Source organism: Procambarus clarkii, chromosome 80, assembly GCF_040958095.1.
Source record: "Procambarus clarkii isolate CNS0578487 chromosome 80, FALCON_Pclarkii_2.0, whole genome shotgun sequence".
Lineage (NCBI taxonomy): Eukaryota > Metazoa > Arthropoda > Malacostraca > Decapoda > Cambaridae > Procambarus > Procambarus clarkii.
This window is the reverse complement of record NC_091229.1, coordinates 21,635,101-21,662,288: the sequence shown is the minus strand read 5'-3', so window position 1 is coordinate 21,662,288 and position 27,188 is coordinate 21,635,101. Positions and strand designations below refer to the sequence as shown.

Genomic DNA, 27,188 nt, shown 5'->3' with positions numbered 1-27,188 from the left:
GAAGACCGCAATTCTATTGAAGATGCTCTTAGTGGGGTGGAAACAGAGTCGCGTTTCTCGCCGGCACGTAGTGATTCAGATAGAGAGGTAAGGTTATATTAGAAGGCAGTAACATGCTGTACATGTAATGTATTACAGGCTCCAGCCATCGAGCAAACGCTCTTGTGAAGTCGGACTTATCTGTGAGAAAATATTGAAGAGGGTCTCAGTAGTACAGTTGGGGTTGTTCTCAGTTCACAGTTAGGAATCCTGGATTTGAATCCTGGGCAGGATAGGAATGGCTGGGCATGTTCCTTTCACCTAATACCCTTCTTCTTCTAGCAGTAAATAGGTTCCAGAAACTTATACTACTGTTGTGGAGTTGCATCCTGGGGTAAGGTCAATAGTTCAACCTTGAGAGGACTTCTAAACAAGCCTAACAAATATATATATATATATATATATATATATATATATATATATATATATATATATATATATATATATATATATATATATATATATATATATATATATATATATATATATATATATATATATATATATATATATATATATATATATATATATATATATATATATATATATATATATATATATATATATATATATATATATATATATATATATATATATATATATATATATATATATATATATATATATATATATATATATATATATATATATATATATATATATATATATATATATATATATATATATATATATATATATATATATATATATATATATATATATATATATATATATATATATATATATATATATATATATATATATATATATATATATATATATATATATATATATATATATATATATATATATATATATATATATATATATATATATATATATATATATATATATATATATATATATATATATATATATATATATATATATATATATATATATATATATATATATATATATATATATATATATATATATATATATATATATATATATATATATATATATATATATATTTATTTATTTATTTATTTATTTATTTATTTATTTATTTTGCCTATCCCCAGAAAAATGAATTATGTATGCTTGAATTAAACCTACATCTCTAAACTCCTCAAGCACATGCACTTAACCATGAATACCTGGTCAGGGTGGTACAGTGGTAGAAGTTGCAGCTGTTAGTACATTGGTCATGGGGTTCGAGTCACCTAAGGCCTCCAGTTGAGTAACTGGGAAGACGTGACACCACGAGCGTAGCTCTCATCCTGTAACTCTACTTAGGTAATTACACTTAGGTAATTATGATGGAGAAGAAAGTACCTGAAGTACTGTACTAGCAGACTTGCAAACTCCACACAAGTCTGCTAGTACTACTGCTTGAGATACTTTAGCCCATCATGGCGCAGTTGGTAGTGCATGTGCCTAGGCGGTCCAGAGACACGGGTCCGAGCCCCATTGTACAGCTTCAGTATTTTCTCATCATAGATAATTGAGAAATGTCAAAATATAGAACAGCTACAGTATATCTAAATCTTTAGTGTTGCAAATAATGTTCATTGGTGTTTCTACAAGTACAGTTTTTTTATCATAGGTTTATTTCCATGAGTATACTAATTACTAATTATTCAATACTTGAATATCAAACTATAGATGGCAAATTATTATTATTATTATTAAATTATTAATAGGTACTTTACAAAATGGTTCATATTTTTGACCATTTTCTTCAATTTTATATTTTTCTTATTTATCAATAATATTTGGATATTCCCGGGGTGGGACATTTTGGCCCATACTCAAAATGCTTAATACATTAAATTTTTTAATATACAGTACCTACAAATATTACACCTACAACAATTAATATTTGTTAGTACTCACCAGCTTTATTTCTTGGCCTCCAGTTTGGTAGCTCCCCATGCTTGTGCATTGGCTGTTACTGCTCAGTCTCTATAATACAAGGTACTAGTAAGACACTCATTGCCTATTGGTGACAAGGACCTTGAAAACATCCTTGGTCCTTCCTACAAGGCAAGTAGCTAATGGGAATCAGAGATCAACCCAATACCGAGGGAACCACCCACATAAATGAGAGGAGGCCACAAGACACTCACACTCCCTCTGAGAGATACCTGCTTGATACCTGCTTGATGGGGTTCTGGGAATTCTTCTACTCCCCAAGCCTGGCCCGAGATCAGGCTTTTGGGCCAGGCTTGACTTGAGAGAGATTGGTCCACCAGGCTGTTGCTTGGAGCGGCCCACAGACCCCCATATCCACCACAGCCCGGTTGGTCCGGCACGCCTTGAAGAAGAATAAATAATAATAAGAGAGAATTAAGACCTAACGTTCCTCGTCTCCAAGACGAGGCTAGCACCACCGACCATTCTCAGGTCAGTGGTCCACCTAAACAATCTAAACAGCAAAGGGCCAGGACTAGACACACACCATAGTTGATGCCCTAAACCAGGGCAAAAGATGAAAAATTGTCACCTATAGAGGGCCTCTGGAACCACTTAGAAAATGAAAGCAGGAAAAGTAAATGTCACCACATACAACTCCATTGTAGGAGTGAACAAGCAGAAAGAAGCCAAGAAAGGCATGGGCTTCACCCTACCTTTCCAACCTCGTGCCCTAGAAAGACAATTGTACCCCTGGCATTAGTTGGGGGCCAACCCAACAAATGGGTGGAAATGCAAGTTGTGAGAGAAGACTTGAATAGTGACCAAACACCAAAACTGTCCAGAGATGAGGGAGGGGAAGACGAGCTCAAGACAGCATAAGTCCACAGGAAGTGTCTCGAGTACAAACCCTGTAAGTCAGGGCAAAGCCCCTCCACCTGTATGATGCAGAACTGAGCACTACACAACACAACTAAGATGCGTGGTCACTGCAAGAATGTAAGTGCTCCCAATGCACAGAACAATGGGAATGACTCCCTGAGTGGAAACAAACAGATGAGCCACCAGATCACTAGATAATATCAACAAGGGCAGAATCAACCATGACTATATACAGTACCTGTATACTAAATACACAGTTACCTGAATTGGTGGAATGGCCAACACAGAGTGCTAGCAATACAAATATTCCGCACGTGAGGGAAAAGAACCCTGAATTCAAGGGCAAATGAATAGGGTCGGCAGGAAAAATCTGCAGTGTCAGTAAAATCTGAGATGCATTTTGCCAAGCTGCAAGCAGCAATACCCTGCTGTAAATTGGCTGGAGTAAATCATTGCATCCTCCAGACAACAGAGTAACAAGGTAATTACTCCAGGTATTATCATTTCTGGAGAATGGGAAAAATATCAGGAAGGTGTTTGGAACCATACAGTCAAGGTTCCTGAGGTTGCTCTGCATGCATGCATACGTACATACTGTATATATATTTTGTTATTATATACTATAATCCTCGGTGAAAATATATTAGCAATAATTATGTAGATTAAATAGGTTGAATTACCCATGCTATATCTGTAGATGAAGTCTAGATATGTACTGTAGTTAGTTTTTAGTTCTACCGATTTTTTTTCCTTAATCCTTCTCAAAATTGCAAGTACTGTATACTAGCAATAAAATCTGCTTATTGTGTAGTTGTGTTGTGCTAGCATTTATATTTTTGTATTGAACTCAACTTATTCCGTGCAAATTTTTTCTCTTGTTCCTCATGTTATGATACCTTCGATGCAAATGGTCTACGGTTAAATTTGAATATATGACATAAAGAGGATCTTATTAGAATAGAAATTGTATTTTGTCTTAATACTGTATGTCAAAATTTTGAGGTGTAGATCAAATGACAGCTTAGTATGTATTCCAGTATTACTGTATTAGCTTGTTTGTATATGCTGAGGGCATAGTCCTCATTCTTAATGCACAGTCTTGTTTCCCAGTGCTGGTGGTTGGCTTCTTTTGAAGGCTATGTAGTTCAACGTGCAGCATTTAAGAAATGTTTTGGGTGTTTCTTTGTGGGTTTTCTGCACACTTGGTTTTTAATTATATAGAAAGAAAAAAGATTTATATGTATGATCATCTCCCACAAGTACTGTATGGTACATTCCAAGAGAATTGATTAATTCCCATTGTTGAGGGGCAGGAAGCCTGTATGTACCAGGTTTATCAAGATCTCCCTAGGCCAACATCCATATATATTCCCTGCTTATACCAGTTTTCAACCCTCAAAAGAGTTAAGCTATTTTGCAATACTTTATTTTTACTCGGCTATAATGCAAATCCTGATCTGAAACTCTTCCTGGACAGATGTAATAAAGCCCATAATCACCACACCAGAAATAAATATCTTTGATAGCCCCAAAGTCAAACTTAATATGTGTAAAAACACATTGCAAATAAAGGAACCTAGTCCATGGAACTCGCTCCCTAACAACTTGAAAAGCTGTACAGCTTTTGCCTTATTTAAAAATAAAACCAAAAAGTACCTAATTTCATCATCATAGTTTCCTACCTAGTGCTTTATATTTGAACTGTATTTAGTGCTACCCAATTCTCCATTATGTGTACCTAAGCCATACAACTTCACCATTGTAATCATTGCTATCTTATATCATGGTTGTTATATTATACAGATATTTTACTACAATATACCTTGATTTAATCCTCAAATTATGCTATAATGTACCTGTTGATAATGAACAAATCCACAAGGGCCGTGACGAGGATTCGAACCTGCGTCCGGGAGCATCCCAGACACTGCCTTAATCGACTGAGCTACGACAGGGTAAAAGAGTTGAAACCGAAGTCCTACTGAACTTACTGGATCCCGTAGCCTCTCCGAGGCACAAACCAGGATTTACAGTACCTGTTGATAACCCTCAGATTTTACTTTAATGTATCTACTAATCTTTGTCAAATTTTCTTACACTGTACCTGTTAACATTTGTTAAATTTTGCTACAAATTACCTAGTTAAAATTATCTGTTAGATTAAGGACCTGCCAAATGCTATGCGTGTTAGTGGCTTTACAAGAATGTAAATACATCAATGCTATGTACTCTCATAAACCTAATGTACCTTCTTGTGTATGTATAAATAAATAAGTACAAATAAATAAATTTAAAAGTTCAACATCGTGGCGTTCATGACAAACAAAAATTCACAAATCAAATGTAAATAATCGTTCATTGTGATTGAAGCACAGTAATTGCAGATAATGACTGGAGCTGTGTAAAGGTCAATAGTCTCCTAGGGGAAAAATGAATTAGTTGTACCTTCGTCCATTCTTAATTACAAAATAGACTTTAATACGCGCAGTATTCATTTTCTCCGCTTCACTCTTAGTCCGTTTTCTCGTAAACATGTCGTTGTGTTATGTACTGGGTTCTTATTTTTTCAACCTAGTTTGTTGATTTATTTTATTTTTGCTTTATTAGCTTTGTATAATCTTGCCAAGTAGATTTATCTTGATGCTGGATAAATTATTTCAAATAAATTATTTTATGTGTACTGTATTTGTTAGCTATTTTTATGTCAGATTTTTATGTATATCTTTGAGGTTTTGATATGCTTTGCTTATAATCACTCAAAAAATTTTGTATACAGTATTGTATAAGTGATATCCTGTCAAAGATTTATGTGAGTGTACCCTCCCTGACCAGAGTACATATATCTTCCTATTCCTTCTTCTCAACGCATGGTTCCTTCCCCTTCCTCCAGCACCGCCACCATATACCTCATCGGTCAGATTTGAGGTCTTGGTCAAATCATGGTGTAACTTGGAACTCAGGTCTTAGCACAGGCCGCAGGCCAAGTCAGAGCACCTCTTCTCCCACTTGGGACTATGCCTCAAGCACTACCTCAAACAATTCCCAATTGTGGCATTCTTGGACCAACTCTTTGGACCAGCACCAGCAGTACGACCCCCCTGGCACCCCCCACTCGCACACCGAGGCCTCCCCTTCCCTGCCCCCTGCACCTCCCAACACCAGCTCTGGAGGCTCTCGCTCTGTACCCTACTTCCAGAAGCTGCTGTCCAACCTGGAGGTGAGATGCCGGAAGAGCTGTATGGGAACCAACACTACTCGCTTCTAGAATATAACTCTTGGAATTTTAATCCATAACATTCCATATATCCCCTGTGTATAGCAGTTCTCAAATAATGTTAACTAAATACTTCCAGAATCAAATACTGGTATAACCAAATTAACATTGACTTTGGAGACAATGTCACAACAGTATGGTTGAAAATTAGACACTCAACCCACACGACTTGATAATGGTCCAGGATGGACCAATATATTGTCACTTACTTTATTTTCAGATTTGTGGGTTGGGTGTCTAACATACTCTCTCTCTCTCTCTCTGCTTTTAACATGGTTAGCAAATATTGCCTCACCCCTGACTCGAGTTGGATTCTAGAATGTGGGTGATGGTGTTCAAGCAAACTGTTGGCTTGCTTGGGACAGTATAACATGGCAACGTATGTCTCCAGCCTCCAGAATTTTGAGCTTGTGCCTATTTTGATAACCTGCTGTTGCATTGTGTGTCTAGTGTATAGCTGTCATTGTTCACACTAGAATTATTATATTAATGCTGTACAGGATGTGCATGCTGCACTTTTCTCAACATTGGGTTTACTTATTTATTCTACCACCTTGCATGCCAGTTATTTGCTAGACTTATGAAATTTGGGAAATGTGGTATTGCGTACACACTTCTTACTTTGACTTTTGTAAGTGCATGCTAGTGAACACAAGCCCAGAACTAATACAGAAGTAATGGGGAGCAGGTGAAACAGATGACAAGAAACACATCTCTTGTGTTGGGTTTCTATTTTCTTGGACAAAGGGAGGGGGGGGCTATTTGAACCCCCATTTCTATATATATACATTTCTTACGGTATCATTAAGTTATGTATTTTTATCTTGTATTATAATTGATAATAAGTTTTTGTCATTTTCAATCTTCTTTTATAATAGATATACTGTATATATATATATATATATATTTTTCTTTAATATTTACACTTCACCATATTTTTACTTTAATATTTACACTTCAGCCTAGAATCGTTTACAAACTTACATTGTGGTGTTTTGTGTGCTTGAGCAGCACAAGAATGCATGTGCTATGTTGTGTTAGTCTCGTTTGATGTCTGGTTGTGATAGAATGTAATCATAAACCATGTGCTGACATGCTTTATGATTTTTGCATATGCTGTACGTATTGTATTTGAGAACACGATAAATGTAGACGAAATACTGTACCGTAATGAATGTTTTCCGGAGAGTCAGAAATGGTGTCATAAGCTATTAGTTTCTACAAGTTCAGTTTAAATAATTTTTGTAAATTTAAATTAATCCATATTTAAGAGGCTCATGAAATTAATAGGTGCTACTGTACTTAGTACTGTATAACTAAAACAAATAATTATATGTGCATAATAAATAATATAGAGTTTAGATTATGTATAATAGGGATTAGAATGTGAATTAGTTTGGCTTAGCAGTGAAAATTGTAAGATATTTCTGTTGCATGGCTAACCTGTGCTGGTATAATGTTAGTGTTTGGAGTATCTAGTTTTTGGGTTTCAAATTAGTTTAGCTATTTAACTTGCTTGATACAGTTTCCTCTGTATTCTTAACTATTTCACATTTGATATAAAAGATGAACAAATATTATTCATGAACAATCTGTACCTATTACTTTTAGCGTTCAAGTTCAGAAATGATTATTATTATGTTTTATTTGCTGTATTAGATATGTAGAGTGTAGCCATAAAGGGTCAGTTGTAGGTAGCAGCTAGACAGGAATCGAGTAAGTGTAATATTGAATGAAAAACTTTATTTGGTTTATAATGAAGAGTTTTAAAGAGGCAAGATGATAAAGAATGAGGAGTATGCACAGTATTAAATCTTGAGACAGTGAGCGAGTTCCGAGTGTAATAGTATTGAATCAGGTGTGGTGTGCGACAGCGAACATGGCAAGGGCAGTGGGATCTTACGAGTTCACTAATGGGGACACAGAGCTTTTTGCCGGCCTCTCTGCAGAGAACAATCAGCTCTAGGGGAGGACGCCATGCTGCTCCACCAAGAGACGAGTTTGGTGGAATGATCTCTCATGACCTTGTTCGTGACGTAACTACCACTGAGCATCCACTCGGAACGCCTGAAATCCTTGGCAAAGGTGATGAAGTACAAATCTTTTATTGTCATCATTCAGTAATGTATAGTGATAATAATTATTATAATTTATTGTATAATAATCTTAAAAGCTATAAACAGACATATTGTAATGGGTATACTGTCTTTATCACTTGGACTGTGACAAACACACACATATAAAGTAAATACAAAAAGCACTAATAATTGTTGTGTGTATTTATAGGCACTCGGGATTCTCTGGAGTTTGAATGGCAAGTGACAAATTGGTCCGAGTGTTCCCAGACTTGTGGCTTCACCAGCACTTCTAGTGGATTTCAGGTAAGGAGCTAAACACACTTGATATCAATTGAAAGGGCAGCACAGGATTACAAACCTGCATGTGTGGTATCCTGCATCCTTTTTCTTTATACTTTTATTGAATTTAGTTAATAAAATTCTTGCAGTATATGCTAAGAAATGGCTACTATATCTTTACTTTAAATACAATATTTATATTTAGGGGGTCTTGTTATATAGTGGTTTATGTTCTTGACTCACAATTGAGGATCCCAGGTTTGTTCACTGGGTAGGACAGAAATGGTTGGGCACATTTCATTTCGCTTGATGCCTCCATTTACATAGATGTAAAACAGTAGCCGGGAGTTAAGCATCTGCCGTGGTTTTTTTTCCTTCTTTGGAATGCCAATTGTTCAACCTTTGTGGGGAAGGGATGGGTTCGATACAGGCTTCCTCTCCCTGACAACTAGAATTATTAACTTGTTAACTAAAGCTTTACTTTTCTGTACTATAAAATATTTATGCTTTATGGACTATTTGAAAGAAATATTGTATGTGAATTCTCAGGTTCGGTCCATGCAATGCCTAGTGAAGGTGAATAATGTGAGTCGGCCAGTGGATGGGGCATTGTGCGTGGATGCTGGACTCGAGGCCCCAGTCACCCTACAGAAGTGCGGTCTTACAGAGTGTCCACAGTGGCATTTTGGAGAGTGGTCAGAGTGCGAGTCATCACGCTGTTTCACACTTTATCATGGTCAGTTTCCTTTGATAATGTATGAACGGATGTGAGAATATGGTTTGTTGGTTATATAGTATATAGGAAATAAGATATCAAATACAGTAAAAACAAATAAAATAAAATGTTTATTCAGGTAAACGTACATACAAACAAGATGAGTTACAAACATAATGTTGGATTTCTAGCTAGAGCTAGTACATACAGTGCCTAAAGTCACTAATATGCACGCCGTTTTGGGCAAATGTAACTGAGGAATCACACACAGAGATCACAATAACGTGATGCATCAAATGAACATCTCTGGGATGCTCCCGGACGCAGGTTCGAATCCTCGTCACGGCCCTTGTGGATTTGTAACTGAGGAATGTTATGCACACTAACTTGAACATTAGGAAATTTTATACATTTATCAAAGCCTTCTCAAGTAAATTCAGCTTCATATGCACAATGAATAATGAGTAAACATATTGTATTTGAAATGCAAATAATTTCAAATACAATATACAATACAATACAAATACAAGAAAGCTAGAGATAATATTTAAAGACACACTGAATAATGTGTCAATAAAATGTTATACAACCTTTTCATTACTCACACACTGTAGCAATTTTGTCCTGGGTAATAAGTATTATTACCTAATTGCTTATGTCTCCAAAAGTATAGAAAAATGGATATTATTCCCCCAGAAACGTTGCTTTTGTGACCAGGAGGGATATTTTTTTAATTTACGTATTTTCCAGAACATTCCATATAGATTCAGCGCTGAGCTGGAAAACTTGATAAAACTGCCTTGGAGACCCATCAGGTATGCCACTATTTTGAAGCCACTATCTGCTGGATACCACCTCTGAAATGCCTTTTGATGCCATCTCTACTGGAGCAAGAAATCAGTAGACAAACTTCAAAATGGTGGCATTCCTGGTGGGTCTCCAAGGCACTTTTACCAAGTTTCCCACCTCTGCACTGAATCTGTCTGGAATGTTCTGGAAAATATGTAAATTTAAAAATAGCCCTCCTGGTCACAAAAGCAATGTTTCTGGAGAATAATATCAATTTTGTATACTTAATTCTTGCAATCAAATTTACAGTTTGATTGCTGTAAGGACTCTTTGTTATCAAGAAATCAGGAAAATAAGTGATTGAAAAGTGTTTTGCATAATCAATAATTCATACAAAATTACTGTATTGAGTTTTTAATAAAAAGGCCCGAAGGCCCCAAAATGCTGTGCGTATTAGTGGCTTTAGGCATAGTATATACTTGTTCTATCTAGAAAACCAACATTCTGCTTGTAACTCATTTTGTACATACTTTTCCCTTAAATAAACATTATCTTGAATTTTATCACACACAAAATATTTATTTCTCACAGCTTTTCAACGTCGTGATGTGGTGTGCCGACTCCATAACGGTACAGTTGTCAGTGCTTCACAGTGCGATGACCGAACTCGTCCCCGGCATCGGCAAGAATGCTACAACTATCAATGCTCTGGTGTATGGCGAGTCGGCGAGTGGTCAGAGGTAAGGTCTCCATCTCTTAACACTTATTAACATGTGTTCCATTGCTCCTGTAGCACAGTGGTTTATGTCCTCACTCACAACCGAGGGACCCAGGTTTAATTTCCATCTTGAATAGAAATGAATATGGTTTCCTCTTACCTGATGCCCTTTCAGGAATGTGGGTTTGATTCCATTGTATGGCCACAATATTTATTCTTAAAACACTTCATCTTTTGCATTTTAATTGCAGGATTTTCTTTTGTTTATAGTGTACTGCACTGTGTGGAGGACAGGGGTATCGAACTCGGCTTTTGCAGTGTGTTTGGAATGGTACCAAGAAAGCAGCTGGTAATGCCTGTCGAGAACTGCCTCGTCCTGAAGTGGTTCGCTGGTGTGACGGTGAACCCTGCCCTGACCTCAGTATGTAATATGGAGTCCAAATCACCAAATCATTGGTCAAGGCCAATAGGTCACCAGGTACAGTGTCACTGCTGGACGGTGCATGGTTCACACTGCTGCATTCACAATCAAAGGCAAAAGAAAGGGGGTTGAACGGTATCTGTTATTTCTGGTGAGAACGACAGTGGCCACATATCTCAGAAACACGGCAATGTTCAAAAGTACTGCATCCTTTGCGTGATGAAATCTTTGTTACATAGTGGTATCTTAAAGTTATTGAGTTAAATATATTTGGTTGGCATACGTGTTGCCGTACCTTACTGTTTTAATGCGTTTTACTCTTGCTTTGTAATTATTTTCAGTGTTGCAATATAAACTGGAGATGTATGTTCTTAATTTCAAGCTTAAGTTGTTCTTGCCGAAAGAGAACTTTGTCTCTAATAGTTAATGTTATCCCGAGCTTGATAATTAATGAACAATTCACACAATGAATTAACGTGTCAATGTATCTCCCGTCATATATAAATATTATATTTGCTGATACTTAAGCAGCATTGCCTTTCCTGATATGTGAGAGCTTTACACAGCAACATTCATATATTAACCAATAACTGCTTTAGCTAAAATGGATTGATGAAAAAGCACATAGTATAATAATAACCAGCTCCAGCATCCACTAACATAGCATAATAAATTTTGTACTACTTTTACTAAGTGAAACTAATATTAGTGTTTCCGAGTTCACAATTTATGATAAAAAACTGATTTTTTTTTATCTAAACATTGGTGTTTATTTATTTGTAAAGTTATAAGAAATGCTAAGTATAAACTTATCAGGAATAAACAGTGGCAGAATCTAGGAGAGCAGCAAGGGTAGTACAAGTCATTTCAGACAATAGTGTGCACCTGCAATTTAGTTAAGCATCTGAAGATTGTGAAAATCACCGCGCATATTTTTTAATAATATCAAGAGCACGAATATTTTAGTTCATTCTCACAATGTGCACATGCACACATACTGATTAAGAAGCTTGAAGACATTCACATTGTTCCCCCTAACACAGTCTCTCAGCGTGGGTTATCTTGAGGTTATCTTGAGATGATTTCGGGGCTTTAGCGGGTATCAACACATTTCTGTACCTTTCGGTGAACACACTTACTTACTTTATCTCCTTAACATCTAATCATCCCACCACCCACTTTTGTGGTCTTGCCACACTAAAACACAAACTGTTTGTTTATTATCTACGTGGTTATTGGCCGTATAAAAATATAAATACTGTGTGAAAATTGCAATTGGATCCTCTGATATAAAGAACATCTCTGCACAGGGAAATCAAGGACATAAAAAAGGGAATTGGATCCATGTACTGAGTATTCTGCTCAGAATAGAAGAAAGAAAGAAACTCAGAAAGAAGCATGTCATATGCTTCTTATGTACAGTATATGCTATGCCTTATTTTTGCGTTCCTTAGTTCTGTGAGACAAGAGTATTAATACAATTAAATAAATCTAAGAACAAATTGCTACAGGAAGCATTCAACAGTAAGGCAAGCCCCACAGCTCTTAATGAGAGCCAGCAGAAACAAAGACTAGAACTTTAGCTCCTTGAAGGAAGGCAACCTGAAACCTATTAAGACAAGAAATCTAGCACCTTTAACAGGGTGCTAGATGGCAATAGACTCGTCCTAGAAGTTACACATGCAAAGGCTGGCAGGGAATCTGGAAGAGTTCACATAAGAGCAAAGGCATGAGGATGGCACACAATGGAGGTCAAATTGAAGATTGGCAGAAAGTATGGCTGAATTGGCCACTAAGGAACAAGCAGAGTAATGCTGCCCACAAAGCTCTTCAGCTTCAAAAGAACTGGCAAATTGTCTTCTACTGATTAGTTAATATCTTGCACATCCACAGCATTAACACAGCTACCTAGCCAAACCTCAGCCTCTTAGTCAAACCCCCCTAGGACAGAAGAGGAACAAAGCTCCTTTCTGAGACTCGGCCCTCTTTGATAAACCCCTTAGAAGAAAGGCGGAACAAAGCTTCCAGCCAAGCCTTGGCCCTCTCGATCAAACTCCCAGGAGAGAAAGGAAGAACAGTGATCTCGGCCTCCAAACCCTCTTCCATAAGCACCTGCACAAGAGATGACTCAGTCTTCTAGGACCTGTAACCAGAGGAAAGGAAAAGGAACTCTTCCCATCCTGAGGATTTGGCTTTTCCTAATGTCAGGGACAGCGAGCCTGTTAAGCTTAGAGTGGTTCCTTGATTACCAACTAATCATCCCAAGGAGGCAACCCACAACAGTGCCTGTGCAAAAGCCAAGAACTAAGAGGTCCTTTGCTGATATTTTTGCACATGAGAGAATAACTTAGCCGCTGCGTCATAAGCAGCCAGCTTCCAAGACGGGCTCCAACAAGATCACAGCCCACATGACACACTAGGCACATATGAAGGTTAATCTTGCAAACTCACTACCTGGTGGTCTCGATGATGCCAAGTTTGGAAGAGCTCGAGTGTTTATAATGAACCATCTAAAGATTACCCTGAACTGGGCAAAGAAGTTCAACAGTGCTTTCTTACCACCAGAAAGGAATAACAAAGCAAGGTGAAAAGATCCTTCCAGTGTATGTATTTTTTTTTTTTTTTTTTTTTTTTGAGATATATACAAGAGTTGTTACATTCTTGTACAGCCACTAGTACGCGTAGCGTTTCGGGCAGGTCCCTGGAATACGATCCCCTGCCGCGAAGAATCGTTTAATTTGCAGAATGTTGATGTCTCCTGACTTTGCATGTATAGGACCAGGAACGATGTTGCCTGAAAGAGTAGTAGAATAAAATAGATAACATAAATATATAATATACATACATATATAACTAAAAACTCCACACCCAAGAAGTGACTCGAACCCAGACAGTCAAGAGCACTATGCAACTGGCATACCTGGTACCTTAACCACTTGACCAACCATGACCGTACAAAAGACATTGGTAACCGAGGCTATATCCCCAACGTTCTGACAGCACTTGGTGGTAAGCTTGAGCATAGCTATTTCATTGAATCACCTCACTTTGTGAATCACCTCCACAAAGTGAGGTGATTGGTCCCCAAGCCAATATGCAACTGAAAACTCCACACCTCAGAAGTAACTCGAACCCAGACAGCCAGGAGCACTATGCAACTGGCGTACATGGTACCTTAACCACTTGACCAACTGTGACCGTACAAAAGACATTGGTAGCCGAGGCTATATCCCTATATATCCTATATCCCTATGCATCTGAATCACCTCCACAAAGTGAGGTGATTCGATGAAATAACTATGCCCAAGCTTACCACCAAGTGCCATCGGGACGTTGGGGATATAGCCCCGGCTACCAATGTCTTTTGTACGGTCACGTTTGGTCAAGTGGTCAAGGTACCAGGTACGCCAGTTGCATAGTGCTCCTGGCTGGCTGGGTTCGAGTCACTTTTGGGGGCGTGGAGTTTTTAGTTGCCTATTGGCTTGGGGACCATTCAAGCTTGTTTGCACATATATATACAGTATATATATTTTATCTATTTTATTCTACTACTCTTTCAGGCATCATCCTTCCTGGTCCTATGCATGCAAAATCAGTAAAGTCAACATTCTGCAAATACATTCACTGGAAGGATCTTTTCGAGCACCCTTGCTGTGTTATTCCTTACTGGTGGTAAGGAAGCACTGTTGAACTTCTTTGCAAAGTTCAGGGTGACCTTTAGATGGTTCATTATTGAACAATTTCAGCACCGTGAAGAGGGAAGACCTGCTGCATAGGTAACAGCTTCTCTATATTGACCTACACTAGTTTTGCGCCCTGGAGAGGATACTCAGCCTCGACAACCAAAGCGCAACTCCATAGTCTCCCGAGACTGCAGGATGCCTACTATACATACATATATTCATAAATATACATAGAGTACTGTACATAAATATATATATATACTGTATATATATTAAACACATAAATACGAGAGCAATCTAAGAGTTTTAGGATATGGTTTTTAGAACATTTGTATAAAGGACTAAGGTGTTTAGCAGGTGTGTGAGCAGGGACAGTCTCATTGTTGCTATGGAAACGTGACTTGTAATAGGCTCTTGAGATTACTCTTCACATTCATATAAACATGAAAACCTCTGTGTTTACAGTTGTGAGCCACCATGAACAATGTGAAGAACATCAGGTGTGTATCATATTTAGGGAACAGCTTAACAAAAGGCCAATAGCAATTATTTATATTGTGTTATGTCGTTGAAGCAAATCGTCAGAGACTGAATTATCTCATAGCTTAATATAGAAGCACACCCAGTTCAATTATTTATGAGGTGATGTTAATCCGATTTCATTGACTGTAAAAAAAAAAGCATTTTGTATTGAGAATTTATTATAGCAGATTGCTTATTACATTTATTGCAACAATTCAGTTAGCTTTGATGTTGGGAGATCTTGCATGCAACATTTCCGTGACTCTTCACAAGGTCATCTTTCGTGAAAAGATGAAGGAAGTGAAAAAAAGACTATCACCTGGATTCAGTATAGCCGTGCACCAAATCATAAAACCATCACTATGCATGCATTTTTGGCACATTGCAGTGATCAACAGTCTGCACACAGCTGAATAGTCCTGGGTTTAATTTCCATGCAGGATGAGATGTTTAGTTATGTTTCCTTACACCTTACCTGATGCTGCTGTTACCTATCAGTAAATTGACACCTGGGAGTTAAGCAACTGTTATCTAACTTGCATCCAATGATTATTGCATCCTTGGAAAGGTCAGCCATTGGATAAGGTGGACTTCAATAAACCTAACAGGTATGCTATCTCTGATAACGGAAACCCATTTGCTAAATTTAACACCAAGATTTTTTCTTATGCGTTAAATAAAAATTATGCTATAAAATGTATCTATCAACATCTGCAAGCACTTTGACTTCCCTACTGAATACAACTGATGTATATTCTTCAGATCTGATGCATTATTTCATTAAACTACAGAAATGCTGGCAGAAGTATTTAGAATGTCAAGTTCTAACATTGTTTAATTGATTGATACGAACACGGTGAAGTTCCCTGCTCATATGCTTACAAAATGCTGTATGTTGGATTCTTTATACTGGTACTAAATATTGCTGTCAAGGACATGTCCTAAAATCATGGATTATTCTATATTAACAGTATGTTTGTGTGTGCATGTGTGTGTGTATATTATACACACATTTATGTACAATACAATAATTAAGATTTCTATTTTGTACATACAATATATTCATGCACAATCTTAGCAATAGTCAGAAAATAGAATGATTAGAGAATTGCTGCAACTTGCTTGCATATTGCCAGCCATCTGTCTATAGAGAGATGCTGATGCATAGAAGAGCACTAGTAAACAGGGAAATTTCAACAGACTTTTCCAAGGGTTTGAACAACAAGGAGATATTCCTTAGACTAGTAACCATGCCCTCTCCATGGTGGTAGCATGTGCTTGCCTGTTGACTCGACACGACCAGCAAACGTAACCCACTCACTGGTAATCTCATAACTTTGCTTGCTTGATAGTTTCACAGTGCTATGCTCTCTTTTAAAAGTTAACATGTTGCTGGTCATGTTTGTAAGCCCTCGTGCCTTGCTTGACATAGATTTAATAGTAAAATAATATTCTCTCTACCTATTCCTCATTGGATTTTCACATACATTATGTGCTTTGTACAGTATTAAGTTTTAAGATCTGTGTATGGTACTAACTAACTTTAAGTTCTTTGCAGAGTCACCCTGGTTACGAGGATGTATGATAATACTTATATTGAGGGGGGTTTTACTCCTAAAATTTACAGGTCTGGAAATTCAATTGGTTGTACAGTATTTGTAAGCTACGTATAGTAATTATTGTCCATTTCTTTAAATTGTTTACACCATTTTCTTTAGAAACTGTGCTTCCAGGAAATGGTGGTTACATGTAAGCATTTTTCTGAGATATTGGTTACAAAATTCTTTAGCAGTTATAATCTAAACTTCATTCATCAATGCTTCATGAAATACTATATTTAAAAACATTGAGTTGTGAAAGATGGTAGTTGTTTACACAGCAATCATACTAACATAATATACAGTACAGTATATCCAAAGAGAAAATCAATTGGAGCACTGAGATGACTCAATACCTGCGATCTAAAATTCGCAGTCGCGCACCTTTTGTACCACCACGATTTGGTATAAAGTTATACAACCTGGGACTCTAGTGAAGATAAAGTAGTTCATTAACTGTACGCTTTCTTCAGAAGCTGGAGCGTACGGTTTATGAACTACTTTAGTGACACCAACGTGCTTGGAGGTTATGTGTAAAACTTGGCTTCAGTAGAAGCCTCTAGACTAACTGGATTCAATAGAATCCCAGGTTGTATAACTTATACTAAATCCTGGTTATAAACTGATAAAGGTAAGTGAAACAATTAAAAGTGTTTGCATAATTATTTTTTGTATGCACAAAATCAGTGTTTAATATTGTTATATTTTTGAGTATGCAGAAACATGTATGTCATTTGCTATAAAAAAAATTATTATTTTTTTTTATCAGCACCCCAAAAGGGGCAATTTTCAGAAATCCATATCTGATCTGGAATGATATGATCTGAATTTTTGAAGGAGCACTGTAGGTATTTGCCAGTGATGTCCTGCAAATTAAGTTGTGAGAAGTATTTAAAATGCCTTTTTGCTTCTTGCATCGTACTGTTTCATCGCTAGAAAAGACCCTTCAAATCATAATTCTTGTACAAAAAATAATTGAATTTGTAGAAAGCCTACTACTGAAGCTCAGAGGAATTAGTGATCCACGCCCGCGCCATATAGACAACAATTCAGTATATATATATATCGTGGGTGTGGGTCAGTAATTCCTCTGAGCTTCAGTAGTAGAATGGCAAAGTTGAAAATTCCAGCTTGGCAGCAGTAGTTGCTTCTGGAATCTTTCCTTATTAAGACTACTTATAGCTCGGTCGACAGAGCTTTGGCCTCACACGTGTGGGGGGTTCCGCGGTTTGAGTCTAATAGAGCCCAGGTGAATGGAAAGTTTATTTCCATGGAAGTGTGGATGACAATTTAATAATAATACAGTATACTAATAATGATGATGATAATAAGATACACTTCATTCATGACCCTGTTACTCTACTGCTTTCTAGAAAGTGTAAATGAAGTTCTCCTAAAATCTCTTCATAAAGGAGTGTCCCAGTACTTGGGATGAACATATCCTTCTCTGCATACTTTTGAGACAATTTGCGTTTGTGCTTTAATACGATGCCCAAAGCTGTACTGCGCGCTGCAAGTGGGAGTCTCAAATGGGCAAGATGATGACTTTGAAGTACAGTACATAACATTAGGGGCAGGTCCTATGGTTCAGTGATTGCCTCCTTGGCTCACAATTGAGGGGGCTCAGACTCAACCACTGGGCATCACAGTAATGGTTGAGCATGGTTTCCTTTCATCTGTTCTCCTAGCAGTAAAATAGGTACAGTACGTGGGAATTTGGCAATGGAGGGGTTGCATCCTGGGGAAGATCAGTAGTTGGGTTAGGGCAGTGGTTTCCAACCTTTCATGTCTCGTTCTCCCTTTTCCAACCATATTCTTACCTATGGAATCCCCCCCAAAATCATGCTCTCACCTGGGGACTCCCTCTACAATCACGGTTTTACGTGTGGATCCCCTAGTATCGTGTTCTCACCTGTGCACTCCATATAATTAACAGTAGCCATTGCAGGCGATGAGTCACAATAACGTGGCTAAAGTATGATGACCAGACCACACACTAGAATGTGAAGGGACGACCCTTCACATTCTAGTGTGTGGTCTGGTCATCAACAGTAGCCATTGCTGTGATGAGTACACACATTCATATGCCACAAGCTCCACATTGTTATTCTCATCGAAATGCATGTACAGTAGATGATAACAGGAGATATTCAATTTAACACTCATAAGTGGTTCTTATTTTGTTAGAGTACAGTACAATACATAGTGTTAGTCCATTTGATCTCTGAAATTATTCTATGGGTGTCCATAGAGCTCCCAGGAACTGAGCACTTGGGAAGGAAGGAATGAATTATCAAGGGAAAGCGCCAAGCCATTACGACTATATAGCACTGGGAAGGGGTCAGGATAAGGATTTGGGATGGGACGGGGGGGGGGGGGGGGAGGAATGGTGCCCCAACCACTTGGATGGTCGGGGATTGAACGCTGACCTTCATGAAGCGAGACCGTCGCTCTACCGTCCAGCCCAAGTGGTTGGGTGCTCCATTTGCAATTTAACTACTCTGGTTTACTCTTAACTTCTTAGTTAATGGAATTGTAATTTTTTAAATGAGTTATATTTTATTAATATGTTGATCAGTAGACTGCATTAAATGAGAGAACCTTCAATATGCATAACTAAGAACAAATATAACTACAGTATTTAAAAAGAAACTGACGACATCCTCTAGCACTGTTAAATTGATTCAGTGTTTTTCATAAAGTATGAATTTTGTAGGGGGGAAAATGAGCCCTCGTGCAGGCCACAAGCTCATGTTGACGTTATACTACTATATAACAGATACAGGCAGGCACTCGTGTGGTGGTTCAGCAGCTGTGAAAACAGACAAATGATTTTGAGCTGATAAGAATTTAATATTGGATTACACTTTGTTCTGAGCTATCTCATATGGCTGCTCCCTAAGGTAAGAAGATCTGCTGTGTCCATAGAACAAGATTCATTGCACATTTAAGCAGGACAGCATATTGGCATGAACACCACAGAGAACTTTTGAAAAGGTCGTGCAGGGTCATTGACGGTGTTAACTGGGGTCTTTAGAGATCACAGAATCCAGTCCATAATTTGCAACAGAGATGCATTCATAGCAGCATCATAATACTGCTACAGTGTCAGTATTATGACAGCAGCATCACATTCACCTCTGCATCCCGTGATGTGAGCCACTCCTTGTGCATCCTGATCATGCAAAGTAGAATATTCCTTTAGCATGTGATACCGAGGGATGATTCAGAAGGGCTTTTGAGTTTTTATGAATGGGCTTTTATCATTCATTCTAGGCTGGATTCAAGTCTCGAGCACTTGCAGAAATCATGAAGGGTTGCCTTTATTCCCCCTCCCCCACCGCTTCCTTCCCCCAAGGTGTATAGTGTGACACAAGTGCCACAACTCAGGGCTTGTCAAGCTACAATATAGAACAAAACTGGGAAATTTTCTTTGAGCAGGTCATAAGCTATTGTGATAGTACATTCCCCACCACAGTCCCTGGGGCACAGTGCAACCCATCCTCCTGTTTAGATAGTAGTTTTTGTAACTTTATGCACTGTAGTACAAAGATTGACGTATAAGCAATTAGATGGTAAAACTTTGCGCTATTCACTTCATAGTCCAAAAAAATGAAGCTAAAAAAAAATTTGAATATTCCTAGGCCTAGTATAACACATATATGTACTATATTAGGCCTCAGATAGCATGTATTAGACATTGGAAGGTTTGGTTAGGTTAATTTAGTTTATCTTTGCAACATAAATAGAAAATCTTTTCTGGTTTGTCCAAAATCAATACAGTAGTACCAACTTCTACTTTCTTATTGTGTTTTATGTGGGTATATGTACTATGGCCCTCATTGTAACTATAAGTACTACCAGAACACGAGGATGGGCTGTGCATTGGTAAAACACTTCCCCCAGAGCTTTGCGAGCACTTTGGCCTGGGTTTCGTATCCTGGCTGGGGAGGATTGACTGGGCGCCAGTCCTAAACTGTATCCTCTGTTCACCCAGCAGTGAATGGTACCTGGTTGTTAAATGATTTGGCAGGTCATATTGCAGGGAAAATTAGGATTAATCCCTGCCCGAAATGCTATGAGTGCAAGAATGCTTTACAAGAATGTAACAACTCTTGTATATACCGTATAAATAAATAAAATAACAAATACATGCTGGGAGCTGTCTTAACCGAGAACAGCACCAAGGTTTAGCATTCTTGTGGAGAAACTCAACACACAAAGCATGGGAGATACTTCAGAAGCCACAGACCCTGTACCTGACAGTACTATATTTATATTTATGTCTGAAAATGAGTTCTCTAAATATTTGTTAAAGAATTGTAAATGTTGGTCAGGCTAACACAAAACTGTATTTAGTGCATGTGTGTTTATTGAAATAAGGTTTTCTTAGTACTGTACTAGGGCACAAAGGAAAACTTGAACAAGAAAGCAGTACCAGTATATATAATCTAAATATTTTCTATACATGATTTCTAATTTTTATGGCAAAATTTCTTTTGCATTTTGCCTCTTATATAACTAGCTAGTTTACAAAAAACTGCTTAGATAGCAGTACATGTATTAGAAAATAATTTGAGAATATTGGTAGCACTAATATGTACTGTGTTGTAACAAGTTGTATGCTGTTGTTAACAATGTATAATAATCTCAATTCTGCCTCTGACAGTGGAGTGTAACCCCTTTTACTTCAGGTGAGGAGGAAACCAAGGAGTTGAGCGAGTGTCGGGATCGGAGTAAGTACTGCAACATTGTCAAGAGGATGAACATGTGCCGCATCCCAACGTACCGAAAGCAATGTTGTCGTTCCTGTCCTTAGCACATCCCTTTTCCTCGCCGTGGAGACACCTTAGCAGAGCCTCACCACCTCAGTACTGTTGGCCCACTTTCAGGTACTGGGAGTCCTTTACCTAGACCATGTGATCACAAACACTTGATATCACAGGGTTATTTTATTCATTTTAACTTGAGTAAATCAGAGTGCTAATGTAAAAGTAATTAATAATAATAATAATAATAATAATAATAATAATAATAATAATAATATATCATTAATGGAGCCTCAAGATCTGTACCAATTTGAATTATTGGTTAATATCATATAAGCAGATTCAGATTAGTTATATTCGACTTGGTTCAATTTTCATGCAAGCAAACATTCTTGTGTAGCACATACGTATATTTCTTTTCAACCAGCTTGCACTAGTTCATGATATAACCTTGTATATACAGTACAGTACGAGTTTTGAAGCCGATTCTTGTCCTTCATTTAAAAATGCTCAACTCGGAGAGGAGAGGTGACCATAGAGCATGAAGTTTAAGTTATCCATTAAAAAACAAATTGAAGAATACAAGATGAATGTTTCATCAGCCAGAAGAACATAATGGGTATGAAACAAGTCAACACACACACACACAGACACACAGACACGCACACACACACGCACACACACACACACACACACACACACACACACACACACACACACACACACACACACACACACACACACACACACACACACACACACACACGCGCACACATGGTGGACATCCGTTGAGTGTTGCAGTCTCGAGGCTCGAGGTGTGTGAAGGTGATCTGCTTTACATTGGCCTGAAATACAACACACTGTATATATTTGATGTCATAAAGTTCCAATGTTTATGTATAGAGAGAGACATTAGCATATTTACATAATAGTGGTTAGATATAAGTGCTAAAAAAAAGGGTAATAGTTGCTTGTACAGGAAAATAATTGATAATATTATACTGATATTTCAAGCAGCTGAAAACTTTAAGTGATATTATATAGACTGTTGTGGTCCATGTGCACTTGAAATTAAGATTACTGTTCTAAATTTGGAGTAACTGATAATTTTGGATTGTCTGAGGGCCGTGACATCACTGAATATTCTCAAAGCACAGAGACCGTGTGTAGATTTTGTGAAGGTCCCTGATACATTATGTTGACCCTTTGTAACCCCCTAGAGAACATGTGAATTATTTAGTAATATGGCATCAATCAGTATAATGTAAAACATTTGTATTATGTTGATGATCGTATGGTTCAGTGCTTACACTGTACAATCATTGACATAATAGAGACTTCAGTTCCATTTGTATATTATTTAATGTTTATTTCATTGGTATATGAATGAGATCTTATGTCTGTGAATACAGTAATGTTCTTTTATGCTTTTTATATGATTAAGAGTTCGTATGAGGATTACCTGTAAAAAAAAAACACCCAGTTTGCTTTATTTTTAATATCTCCAATACTTAAAACTTAGGTACAGTATACATGAATACTGTATTATTTTTGTTTTTGTTTGCCATAGGAATATTGTATCCATAAAATTCATTATTTTATTCTTCTGACTAGTGAAATGCACAAGTACATAGTATTCTGACAGGTGTATTTAATGTGTGCAAAAGATTGATATTCAGCGACACTAGTTATGCTGTTCCTGGAATGCTGTAGGCTTTCCTATGTGCAACATGGCATTTCTCAGGGTAGCATCAAGATTTAACATTTACATTATTATTAAATCACAAAGTGTCACTTGAATCCATACTAGACAGCAATTTACACCCACTTTAGGAGAGAGTGTGGGATCTGAGATGATTCAAGCTCACCTAAATAAGGGTGCACACCTAATAAAGGGTCATGTATACTTTAGCTGTCTGCAAGCATGGCATTTCAATAATATACAGTACATAGATAATGTATTAGATAAGTGTCGTATGCATCCCTGTGTTGTAGAGCAATAACACCCTAATTGATAAATGTACAGTAGAACGTATCTGTAATACATTACGTAACTTATGATATACGAAGTCCAAGGTATCCACTACATAACGATGCTGCTGCAATATTTATGTTTTATGTTATGTTTTGTTGCCCCATGTGAAGTAATAGTTTAAATTGTGTTAAGATTAATACAACCATCTTGATCTTGTGTGCATGTAATGGTAGTCATGCTGTGTCAACATTTTCCCTCATTTACATCATTAGAAACTCCTTTGAAAAAATGGGAGAGCCAATTTTTACCCATTGTGATTTGGGATTGTACAGTATAACCCTCCCATCATGATTCCGGGTTATACAGTATACCCGCCATCATGATTCCGGGTTATACAGTATACCCGCCATCATGATTCCGGGTTATACAGTATACCCGCATCATGATTCCGGGTTATACAGTATACCCGCATCATGATTCCAGGTTATACAGTATATCCATCATGATTTGGGGGTATACAGTATACCCCATTATGATTCGGGGGTATACAGTATATCCCCATCATGATTCGGGGGTGTACTGTAATGTTTTTCAGGAAACTGAGAAACTGACACTACTTAAAGCCTTGTCTAATTTCATGATTTGAAGGAAGGAAATAATTCACAAAACATTATCCTGTCAATATTTATTTAATTAAGTACAGTACATACTTCATTATTGGAGCAACTTGTGTACATTTTTTTTATAGATGTTGATAATGAAGTATATTTATATTTTGCTGAAAATTATAACTTAAAAGAAAGTTAAATTGTTTAATACTGCCAGATTCTCCTCATGTGGCTTGTGTATAATTTATTGTTAGTGTAAAATACACTCACGATAAATTATGCTCAATTCGCTCGGAGGAGAATTTAAAAAATTAGTAAAATTCACAGTTTTCATGCCACAAGATCAGGATACTCATTAAGACTCTACCTCAGTTTGATTGCAAAAGAAGCTTGTGATGCCAGACTATAGCCCAAAAAAAGAAAAAAAAAACTCCAGGTCATAGGATTGGAAATTAAAGTAGTAGATGACGAGATAGAAGCCATAGAAGCGTAATTATGAGAGGGCTTCTTGGACGAATATTTGATGGAGATTACGAATGGATATTTCATAGCAGTTTTGAGTCGAGTGTGAAAGGGAATGAATGTTTAATGATATAGTTGGGTAACCAAAAAAGGTAATGTTGTATAAGTTGTAATAAATTGTAGACCAAAAATTTAATACATATAAGTAACACATTGAGAGTTAGTAAGGAGAATTTACAGCCCAACATGGGGGAAGCTTCGTATCCTCAGCAGCTATTAATAAACATTTTGATGTCATTTTATGAAGGGGTAGGGAGATCGAGTGGGCACCATTCCAAAGCATCCATGTTCAATAGTTGGTAAATCTCCTTAAATGTAGAGACCTATAGGTGAGTAATGTTATGCTAGGAGTACCTTCTTTTACTAGTTCCATCCTCAACGTACGTAGAATGACTTGTCTACAGCATTTGTGATTCATTTGAAGCCATTTGAGTTAAAACTTGTTTCTCTCTCTGTGACAGCAACAAAGAGAGGCAAAAATGTGTCATTATAAAATTTCCCATTGATAGGGTTCTTTGTGGAAGCCTCTGCCTTAAATGTGGGAAGTACACTTATAAATGTAGATACATTTAGGAAAAAATGTCCTTGTGGTTCATAAATGAAAATTGTATATATATCGGTGATTGTTTAGATCTAAAATATCCATCCTCAAAAATCTAATACAGTACAGTACTGTACTTTGACAACATTTGTCTAATTTGTATCACTCTTAAAGTTGGAGGGAATCTGTTTGTATTGCAACATTATCAAACAAATGAAATCATTTTTGACTATTGTTGCTTTTTTGTCTGAATTTAACATGCATATACAGTACAGTAACGAGGTACATGCTGATACAGTAACGAAGTACAGTACATTAGAGTTGTGTGGAATTTAATGTTTCTAAATTAATGTTACTAAATAATTTGGAATAACTATACTATTATTGCCGATATCTTCTTTTATACAGACGCGGAATGCGGTAACTGTCACCAAATATAATAATAATACCAATGTTAATTCATAAGAGTAATGTTAATAGGGATAGGAGTTACACATACGAATGAAGCCACTATTAAACTGTTATACTAATGTAAGACATTTTGTTTGGCATGTCGAACTTTGTGGCTGATTACTCCAAGAAAGTAATAGAAAACAACAACTATATGGGTGATAACGAGTTTTTAACCTCCATTTGCTAAAAGAATTGGTGTTTGTATATTTTTAGTAATACAGTATGTACATAACAGCTAGTAATACTGTATGATCATAACTGCTAGTAATATAAACATCATTGTCATTGCCTGCAGAGTAATATGACCATCATTGTCATTGCCTGCAGAGTAATATGAACATCATTGTCATTGCCTGCAGAGTAATATGAGCATCATTGTCATTGCCTGCAGAGTAATATGAACATCATTGTCATTGCCTGCAGAGTAATATGAGCATCATTGTCATTGCCTGCAGAGTAATACGAACATCATTGTCATTGCCTGCAGAGTAATACGAACATCATTGTCATTGCCTGCAGAGTAATACGAACATCATTGTCATTGCCTGCAGAGTAATATGAGCATCATTGTCATTGCCTGCAGAGTAATATGAACATCATTGTCATTGCCTGCAGAGTAATACGAACATCATTGTCATTGCCTGCAGAGTAATACGAACATCATTGTCATTGCCTGCAGAGTAATATGAACATCATTGTCATTGCCTGCAGAGTAATACGAACATCATTGTCATTGCCTGCAGAGTAATACGAACATCATTGTCATTGCCTGCAGAGTAATACGAACATCATTGTCATTGCCTGCAGAGTAATACGAACATCATTGTCATTGCCTGCAGAGTAATACGAACAGAACTAAAATAGAAGACGATTGTAACAGGTAAGGAAAAGTTAAGAATTACAAATGTTTGTTTCAGACAAAATAATATAACTGCACGATTATAGCTAAGGAATTTACTGTAGTTATAATACTAGTAGTGTGTGGAAGTTTTGCAAGAAATTTTGAGAATCTCATGTGTCACGATTTTCTTATAAAACTTTACCAATGTCTCACTAATGTAGAGTAAGGAATTGTTAGTACAAAACTACCGAGTGCCAGGGTTTTGGAAGTTTTCATCATATTGATGGACAGAGTAAATAGGATGGAAATATGTTTGTAAAGTGAAGTTTGCATTTTTGTATATGAGATAATAAGATGAACCTAATGTTATGTGAGTACTTGAAGGTAGCAAAAACGAATGCATATGGATATTTTTCTGTTCTATAACAGTTTGACTGAATTTTAACATATGCTGCTACTGTGTTCAGTGAGGTGAAAGAAAGCAATGAGAAATAAGTTAAGAGAAGCAGAGACGCACATAGGAGTATTTTTAAGGAAAATAGTTATTGAGCAATGTTAAATGCTGAGGTGGCCGTATCAGCCTGTTTGTACATTATTTTCCCTACAGTAATATACTTTGCA

General features: G+C 36.9%; 1 protein-coding gene across 1 annotated transcript; it reads left to right on the top strand.

Moving 5' to 3' along the window:
• Nucleotides 1-27,188, top strand: LOC123746279 (no long nerve cord; the record flags this gene model as incomplete). The annotated part of the gene is given in 8 exon segments (XM_069314901.1): nt 1-87; nt 5,672-5,998; nt 8,005-8,140; nt 8,342-8,436; nt 8,962-9,148; nt 10,508-10,656; nt 10,905-11,055; nt 21,553-27,188. Coding segments are annotated over 8 exon segments (1,257 nt in total), but the record flags the coding sequence as incomplete, so codon positions are not given.